Source organism: Musa acuminata, chromosome BXJ3-5, assembly GCF_036884655.1.
Source record: "Musa acuminata AAA Group cultivar baxijiao chromosome BXJ3-5, Cavendish_Baxijiao_AAA, whole genome shotgun sequence".
NCBI lineage: Eukaryota > Viridiplantae > Streptophyta > Magnoliopsida > Zingiberales > Musaceae > Musa > Musa acuminata.
Window position 1 is genome coordinate 6,624,865 of NC_088353.1, and position 10,073 is coordinate 6,634,937.

A 10,073-nucleotide genomic window follows, 5' to 3' on the forward strand; every position below is an offset into this window, starting at 1 on the left:
TTTTGTGTGTGTGACTTCGACATCCATGTCGTTCTCCAACATATTCTTCTACGGAGAGACCGAGTGATTCACATTCGAACTATTTCCTTCTCATTTCAAAAGGCTTTCAAGGCCATCCTAAATCCCTAAACAGATGAGCCTCAAAGTCAACCAACCTTCATCATCTGTTCGTGCATAGGGTTCAAGGCTTCTTAGATTCACTTCTGGAACGAAGTAAAACCCAGACGAACACATCGTCAAAAGGTTTCTCCATCACCTGCTTTGTGACGGCCCACCTGCAAACATAGTCTAAGCAGCCACGGATTTGTGCACCCACAGAAGAAGCCTATGTTTGACAAGCGCGCGGTTTGAACGTTGACTAAACACGGGTCGTTTTAGAAAGGCCGCAGCGCCCCCTTTTGTTGACCGCAGCCAACTCGAAAGACTTCTTTATGCAGTAGTGGCCAGGAGACTATGATGGTTGAGAACGAAGTCTTCGTCATCTCGCTGCTACACGAAAGCACCCTTCGCTTGGATCTCATCCATCAGAACTGTTCTTCACCGCAGGCAGCCAAAAAGATAGGCGAACAAAACTTGGGCGATTAGTGCACTAAGGAATAATTTTTATCTAGAAGTGTCCTTCCCTGAGCATGTCATTGTCCCTCGGACTACCATTACATGGCTGATAGGGTTTCAGCGAATCTTCCTAATTTCGAATTAAAAATTATTTAAAAATAAAAAGAAAAAAAATCAATGAAATCACTAATTTCGTTATACTTAATTTTATAATAGAGTGTATTCAAATCATCTCAGACTTCAATCATGAAAGGAAAATACGAGGTAAATAATAAGTATATTATTTTTCTATTTTAGATTATTTTATAATAGAAGATGAACCGGTTCGATAAATCGATTCAGGAGTTTTTCGGTATTTGAGTAGATTAGGACGTCCATTCAAATAAAAATTAATTATGGACGATTTTTCTAGGTTAAGTATCCATAAATATTCATAATTAATTGATTAATTATTTTATTAATTACCCTATCATTTCTCTATTTTTGATTATTTATAAATACTTTAAGCCCGAATCAGTAGAAGTTGAACCGGTTCGATTCGTTTACCGGTTCGATTAATCGATTTAGGAGCTTTTTTGGTGTTAATTATGGGCGATTTTTATAGGTTAATGATCCATGGAAATTATTTCATTTAAGTAATTTGCGTGCAAATCGTCTGTATCATTCCTACTTTTTATCTCAGCCGCCCATTCATTTTCGGTTACGAGCGAGTAGTTACATCTCATCTGGCCAAGCCGAGAAAAGCTGTATGGGTTGGAATATAAGGTTAATATGGGAATTCCACAGCGAAAGGCGGTGTGTGATTACCGGTAATATCCAAAACATACGCGACGAGGTAACAAAGGTTTTCTTTCCTTCCATTTATTTTCTTCCCTCTTGCGGGTTCGGATGACGGTGAGGAATTTTCCTTCTCCTCGTATTATATTATCTCTTCCGCAAGTCTTCGCCTCTCTCTCTCTCTCCCTTCTATTCTCTCGTCTTGGGGAAACCCCAAAGTCTCGAGCCGAGATGTTGTCCTTCTCCTCCTCCTCCTCCTCCTCGTCGGCGACCGGCCGAGTCGAGAAGGCGACGTGCCATCTGTTGATCGGCCCCGATTGGACGATGAACATGGATATCTGCGACAACATCAACAACGATCAGTGGTGAGCGCTCTCAACCGGATGAGGGTCGTGGTTCTTGGTTGGTGTCTTGAGTTGAAATCTGTGCCTCTTCTTCTTGATCTTTTTCCCTGATATTTTCTTGGGCTAGAATTTCATGCCGGTCAATTAGTTCCCTAAGAATTTCCGTTGCTTCTCGTTTTCTTGGAAACCGATGCTTCCTGGAGGTATCATCATAGAGATGTTGAGGATTGTTTATGAATCGCTGGATGATAGAGCTGCTCCTCTGTTGTGCTAGGAAATGTATATATGGGTGGTATCATGATCTCCTTCGTGTTTCTTCCACGAGTTTGTAAGCTGGTTGGTTATTGCATACGGGCTATCATTTGCTTTAACCGAACGCGAGCAAGCCGTGTGTTTCAGTTATGAATTAACTATCTCATTTTATAATCCCATGTTCCGGCTCATGTTAAGCATATGTTATCGTTCGTATCTCTGTTTGATTCAACAGTGTAAATCTTCCTACCAAACGACTATTTCTAGAACTAGTATTTTAAGGATTAATTACTTCGCATTCCGAACCAACAGTCGTGAACAAATTAATTGTGGACTGGCTAGACTCTCATCAAGTAGTTCAGGTTTTTTTTTTTTTTTTGCACACGAGGCAATGAATTGCATTCTGTTGATATAGTTATATATATGAATTTAGTGAAGTATTAGGATCTTGAATGTTACCTTCTGAGTGAGAACCCCCTAAAAAAAAGTAGCAAAGTCAGGGTCCTTCATAGGGCTTGTTCGCTTTAAAGAACGTCGACAAAAGACGAGAGAAATTTCATCCCTGCAAGGGAAGGCCTAAATGTTGATGTGGAAAAAATCTACTGACCGCACATCCCTATGCCATTGATATTATTTGACGTGTCACTAAAGTTAATAGGTGAAATTGATTAAGCATGTCAAGAATTTTCTCATATTGTCTTTAGTTTTAGAGAGATTTTTTTCAGTACAACTTATTAGTTAGTAGCTCGATCTTGGGACTAAGATGATAGATCAATAGGAGCACAAAGATTTGCTTGAAAATACATAATGGAAGAAAATATTTGGGTTGCCAAGTTTTGAGAATATATATTGTAGTTAAATAAGTACTGCGATGGAGGTGCTAAAAATGGATAACTTTTATATCAATATAACCTAGCTAAGATCTCAATCGATATTTTCAGGATATTGTTCTTAATTTTGTTTTCATGATAAGTACAAAACTAGAAGCTACGAAATGGGTTTAGTTCTTGATTGACGTCAGCATGACAGTGACATGAGGCAGCATTAGATATTTAGATAATCCAGTTATCAAAATGTATATAATCATGGGCGTGGTGACTTTTTCCTCAAGTTTAGCAGGGGAACAATAATTACCATGGGGAGTAGTGCCAATTGGAGCCCAAAAGAATTTCTACTTTTAGCATAGCAGAGGAATTCACTGCCAGATTTATTTGCTGGGGTTTTATTTTGTTTTCATGACAAGTACAAAATTAAAAGCTAAGAAATGGGTTTAGTTCTTGAATGACATCAGCATGGTGGTGAGATGAGGCAAGATTAAATTTCCTGTTATCAAGATGTATATGATCACGAGTGTAGTGATTTTTCCTGCTCACGTTTAGCAGGGGAATGGTAATTACTGTGGGAGTAGTGCCAACTTGAGCCCAAAAGAATTTATACTTTTAGCATAGCATAGGGATTCACTGCCTGATTTATTTACTGGGGTTTTCTCTAAACCCTTGAAAACCATGATCAGGTTACCTTTTCCCAGTTTGCCATAATTTTCCATCTTGGATCGTTGTGGTATGGTATCCAGAGTGATGAAATGGGATTTGATTTCGTTGAAAGGGTGATATTGTGGTATGGTATCCAGAGTGATGAAATGGGATTTGATTTCGTTGAAAGGGTGATATTGTGGTATGGTATCCAGAGTGATGAAATGGGATTTGATTTCGTTGAATGGGTGATCTGCTGCATTAGACTTCGACCATGAGATTCAGTCTATTCAATGTCTTTGCATGTCTTAGATATGAACCAACTAGAAATAAATAATCTCCATGCCATTCATACTCCAAAAACTCTAAATCATAAAATAGTAAAAGAAAAAAATTGGGTTTATAGTGTCCTTTCCTTTGTTAATATATAAGTACGACACTGAGATATGATGTGACACACATCATTCTTGAACTAGGCTAGAAGAACTTATCCTCAACTATAACAATGATTTCATTCCTACCAAAAATGAGCTGCAGCCCCTCTTGCATGCATTCAGAAGCAATATAAAAATGAACTTGTCATGGATGGAAAAATTTGCGTCATTTCATATATAAGACTAAATCTCTTATGTAATGTAGCAAGCATCCATGGTAAGTGACTAAATATGCATCAAATGCCAAACCAACAAATCTTGCTCCACACATACCATGAACCAAGATTTATCTTCTACTCGAGTCATGAGATTCTAACATTGTTGTATTTCTCATAAGTCACTTGTCAAATAGAGAAAGATGAGATGTCTTGGTTGGAGTAGATGAAGGAACAGCTTCATCTTGGAGTAGATCAAGGAACAGATGAATATCTATGTGCTTGTTGTAATTAACTAGTGAAAGTGAGAAATAAGTTTTTGCTAGTTCTGAGGACCCAAAATTCTTCAACTATGAATTGGTTTCCTACTAGCTACAAAAGTGTCGGTTTAGTAAATCCCATTTAGATAGCATTTAAAAGAATTTTCACTTTCTGGCTGCCATGTGCGTTGAAACTATTTTCACAAGATAGGTTGTGTCGACTTTACCATGCACCAATGTCCGGGATATCTCTGACACTAGATCATGTATTGTTGGTATGACATACCATCCTAGATAGTCATGGTATATAAACAAAGATGAGGCAGCCAATTTGTTCATTTGGTTTTTATAATCTTTTGTTTAGGTAGATTTTTTTTTTTTGAAAATATGAACCACATTGTCTGAGTTTACGTTATTATTATATATAAGAATTTTAAGCTATCCATACTAGCTATGATTGGGTGTGGAATTTGTTGTGGAGCAGTAATAGCATGCTAAAAGATGAGGATAATTAAGGCCTTATACTTTTGTGGAGAAATTTCTTTTTCCTCGATTGGGGAGAAAATTTTTCTTTCTTCTGTTGTGGAGAAATTAACTAGTATACCATTTACATTATTTCTTCGAGGTTCAAGGCCTTATGCTCTTATGGAGAAATTAACTAGTATATGATTAAAGTTATTTCTTCTTGGTTATGCTTCTGAAGATGTTACCAGCATTCTTTTCATGACTCCTTTTCTCTATTTTCTTTCAGATTCTAGGTTACAGGCTTTTGTTGTTGACAGTATTTTTTCCATGATATACACAACTGGAATTCTTATCACTTATTGTGGTCCAGACTATGTTACCTAAGGTCCTAAAACATTATCTAGTAATTGGTAAGTTATTATGAAAGGTAGCTTATGTAATAAAAAACATGTTAGTTTCTTTATCTTACTTTATTGCACAATCTTTTCACTCACTCATGTCTATTAATGGATTTCATTCAACGGAAGTACCTCAGCCCGCCAAACCATCTTAAGTTTCTCTCATTAATCAAATGATTTTAATCTCTCAGGAGCTTGTATTCTACTTGTTTTATGGAATGATGATAATCTTTTAGGCAAATACATTTCCTAGGGATCAATGACCTTATTTTTTTTCTTAATTTATAGATCACATTGCACTTTCTGTAGCTCCCTTTGTCCAGCCTCCAAACAATTACATTGTTAAATGGAAATGCAGAAGCAGAAGATACTTGCATGATAGTTCCAAGGAACATGTTTTTAGTTTGGACATTTTATCAGCTGAATCTTGCTTATCCTCCTCACAATCTGACAGTTACATACAGTTGACAGATATAAGAGTAACCCAACTGTTAAGAGCTAAAGTTAGTTTAATTGCACTCTGCTGGATGTCTTCTTGTATAGTCGCTAAACATAATAATAGAACAACCAACAGTATGGCAGTGAGAATTTTCAGTTAAGGTAAATTGAGTCATTTTTTTTAATTGTGCCATGGAATGCAGTGCCCTTAAGTTTCAAATTTCAATCATCTTTCGAATGGTCATTTCTTTGTGTTTATGAAATTTGGTGCCTTCTTACAGAAGTGTAGTATGTGCATGCAACAAACATGTTTATAGTTAGAACTACCATTATTATTATGTTGACAGAAGAAATTTTAATGTTTGGAAATTTTCATAATATTAGTTCATTGATTTGCCTTAAATGAATGTTCCTCGCTTGTTATTTTTATTGCTTTGAAAATGCCTGGAAACTGTTACTGAAAATTCATGTGATTTCTTGAGTCAGGCAGGCAAAGGAAGTGCTTAAAGCAGTTAAGAAGCGTTTGCAGAACAAAAATTCGAAGGTTCAATTCCTTGCTTTGACGGTATGTGCCAAGCTGGCTAAATCTAGATACAAGCTCTATTGAAATTTGGTATATTTCTGAGAATGCAGTCTCAGTTGAGCAGTTAGTAATTCTAGAATCAACAAATTCAAACAATCTGCCGAAGGCAATGTATTTAATGCAGAAACTTGATCATAATCTGACAACTATATTCAGATTGTAATAAACTTCATGTTGCTGATAAGTAGTAAAATGAAAGGCAGTTTGAGCTTTATATCCTTTATTGCTATGATATAAATAAAAGCATTATAGAAGTTTATATAGTGTAACTTTTGATGCTGGAACTTCTTTTAGTAACAAATGGCACTCTTGCAGCTTCTGGAGACAATAATAAAGAACTGTGGTGAGTATGTACATTTTCAGGTTGCTGAATGCAAAATTCTACAAGAAATGGTCAAAATTGTTAGAAAAAAGGTCAGTGCAACTTTCTCTTCAATTTAGTTTTATGTTCATGCATGACTGTTGTGGTACTGTTAACCAGAGATATTTTAGTTCAACCAAAATTTTATGTTCATTCCTTCTCTTTACTACATTCTGTGCTTTGAATATACATGGCAAATACTTAGTGGAGATAAAGCAGTCATTAATGAGGTCTGAGGGAGAAATCAAGCTAGATAGGGAAAATTTGTGTTATATGGTGACACTTCATCTACTGCTGAGAGGGTTTTCACCCTGTATGCAACGTTTTAGATTAATGGTAGCAAACAAACTCCCACTATTTCTTTAGTATGTGGTTGGTGTGATGTTCAACAACTACCTTATGGATACAAATCACGTTGGTAGTTCTCTGTATATACATTCTGTGACCTATGCCTGTCATACTTCTTTCAATACTAATTTAATTTTTTGGAAGCCCTAACAGACAGATATGCAAGTACGGGATAAAATTTTGGTACTGCTGGATTCTTGGCAAGAAGCATTTGGTGGACCTGGTGGGAAATATCCACAATATTATTACGCATACATTGAACTAAAGGTATGAACCATCTATTAATTATTTTGGTAATGTCTTAGAAAGGTTATTTTTGTTCCTAATATCCCATTCCCTATTTTGGTCATTTGGTATAACTTTATGTTTTTCTTCCTCTTTTTAACTATTGTTTATTGAATATAACATGACAAAATAATATGTTAACTAGTTTTATTAAACGGGCATGAAAGTTATAAAAGGGTCTATATACCATCACGAGGCAACTCTTAGTGTGCACTGTGTACACTGCAAAGGTGCTTTCTGTGTGGTCCCTGTAAACATAGACTATTGGTGCCTATACACCGGAGAATAGTCAGCTAATATTGAAGTTAAGTTGGTTGTTTTGTCAGTCATTTGCTGAGTTATAAAGTCGGCTACATCCTCATAGCTGTAGTATACAATAGTCGAATTTTGTTCTAGTCCTGTGTTTCAAAATTCCATTCATACTGATGACGAGCTTCATGTTGTCAAGCAAAATGATCTGAAGCAACATGGTATTAGTCCTTGATCTGGACTCATTGTTCTTTATTTTGCTGCAACTACTTAATTGTGCCTGTCAGAGATCTATTTTTGAACATTTAATAGCCAATCTTCTCTTGATTGCATGCTTATATGTAGTATGATGTTGCATCTGATGCTCTCTTGAAGATGAAATCGGAAATGGAGTAGCTCCTGCTAATGTCTAATGTCAACCATCCAATCGTAAATTACTTGGTCTGGATAAAATTAAAGCCCATGTTGGCATCAACCATGTCTAGTGTGGAAATTCTTATTTCTTTATGAATAAAAAGGTCTGTAAAATTTATTTTGCAGAGATTTGGAATAGTATTCCCGCAACGGCCAGCAAACACTCCACCAATACTTACTCCTCCAGTTACACACTTGGCATTAACATCAGGACATGGCCAAGTAGGGTATGGTGTTCCAAGCATTACTTCTACGAGACTTGATGAAACAATGGCAACTGACATAGGAAATCTGAGGTGAGTTCATTGGCATAGTACATTATGACTTTCTCATTAACTTGTAGTGCGCTACTTTTGATCCTTGTTGCTTTCAAACCTTCTGTTCAGTTTATCAGACTTCAGTCACATTCGTGATGTTATGGGGCTATTGAAGGAGATGCTGCAGGCTGTGAACCCTAATGATCAAGGGGTAGGTGTTAACTTGTTCTTTGTCCCTTGTATGGTTTGTCAATTTGTATTGTTGGGTATTTCTGGGTAAGATATCTGTGTATGTGTGTGCGCGTGTGCATGTGTACATATGCATGTATTATTAGTTTTGGGGGTATCCTATGGATAATTTCTGGGTAAGATATCTGTGTCAATGGACCATATGACTGCAGTTCAAACCTGTTTTGTACAATGATCTTATACACATGTATTTGCAGGCCATAAAAGATGAATTGATCATAGATCTTGTGAACCAATGTCGGACCAACCAAAAAAAGCTTATGCAGCTAGTCAGCTCCACTGGGTAAGCCTTATTCCCGCACATATGTGATAAAACTGTTATTGCATTTGTCAACTACTCAAGTAAGCATTGAAGACTTGCATCAAGTCATAGATTCCCATACATACTGACCTAATACTGTACTAGTGGTAGCAAATGACAAACAGAGACCTTAAAATTCCACATATGCAATTTGCTGTACCTGCCTCAGCAAAGTACTTGCATCGTTTTAATTTAGTGGAAACCCGTAGGATACCGTGTGTTAGAAGAGTTGTGCTGTAAAATGTGATACTTGTGTGGCTGTCTCACTTGTCATGATTGCAGGGATGAAAAGCTTTTAGGAGAAGCTCTTGAACTGAATGATAACTTGCAAAGTGTGCTTGCGAAGCATGAAGCCATAGCCTCTGGATCTCCTCTGCTTCACGAGCAACCAAAATCCCTTTCGCAGGCGAAGGAGCCGATCAAGCATCCTGTTGCAAGCAGCAGCCGGGTTGAAGACGAAGACGAAGATGATGAATTTGCACAATTGGCTCGCAGGTTTTGGAGTCGAACCATGACACTTTCTCTTCGTTTAGCCAAATTGTATTGTGTTACTGATCAAAGACGTACTGTGTTATCGGAGTGCAGGAACTCGAATTTTAAGCAAGCTACATCAGTTGAGTCACCAAATCGGAGTGATGTGACTAGGGTCACCGAGTCAAGTACCTCATCCTCCGCCATGAGCAATGCCTTGGTTCCGCTTGATCCCCCTCCTCCTCCTGTTAAGACCCAAAAAGAGCCAGAGCAGGACATGATTGATCTTCTGAGCATCACTTTGTCGACGTACCCATCATCACCTCAGACACCACTAACACCTCCATCAGCAAGTCAGCAAGGGTACGCTCCCCACGACAGTTATGTTGCACCCTGGGCTCAGCGAGCACTTCCTGCGCCTCAGCCTTCCCCGTCGTGGGCTGCCACAGATGCTACCCCGAGTACCTATTCGTCAGCCCCATCCTCTGGTGCCGATACTCATGCTGCTTACTTGCCTGCTTATTCTCCTACGCCTCTACAGCAGTACAACTCCTTTGGCTCTAGGATCAATGGTACCACCACCACCAGTGTTGCCGCCAGGGAAACACCGGTGAATTTAATTCCCAGACACAGTGGGACTACAACTTCTGCAAAACCATACGTTCTTCCTAACAGATTATTTGAAGATTTGATAGATTTGAGAAGCACCAGTAGTGGACAAAAGACGGGTGCAGCATCAAATCAACCTATGATCGGTGGGAAGAAATAAGGTCTCCTCATGCATTGTTCATTGCCTTGGTACTACGTTTCCTTTCCTCATAGGTGTCCGGATCTATATATGTATGTATATATATACCATGTATATCTTTTTTGTTGATTCTCTTTTCTGCAATTGAATTGGGTCTCTGGAGCTGAAACACATTTACGTACAAAAATAATCATACTAAGATAAACTTGAGATTGGCAAAATCAATTGTTGGTACATCCTTTGAGACTTTCTTCTTT

General features: G+C 37.7%; 1 protein-coding gene across 1 annotated transcript; it reads left to right on the forward strand.

Annotated features, from left to right (window-relative positions):
- Positions 1 to 1,438: 1,438 nt before the first annotated feature.
- Positions 1,439 to 10,050, forward strand: LOC135638970 (TOM1-like protein 6). The gene is made up of 9 exons (XM_065152609.1): positions 1,439 to 1,697; positions 6,037 to 6,115; positions 6,449 to 6,547; positions 6,996 to 7,109; positions 7,917 to 8,086; positions 8,177 to 8,258; positions 8,494 to 8,579; positions 8,880 to 9,092; positions 9,183 to 10,050. Exons 1-9 carry the CDS (start codon positions 1,444 to 1,446, stop codon positions 9,835 to 9,837), a joined length of 1,752 nt encoding a protein of 583 aa, XP_065008681.1. The 5' UTR covers positions 1,439 to 1,443; the 3' UTR covers positions 9,838 to 10,050.
- Positions 10,051 to 10,073: the final 23 nt, after the last annotated feature.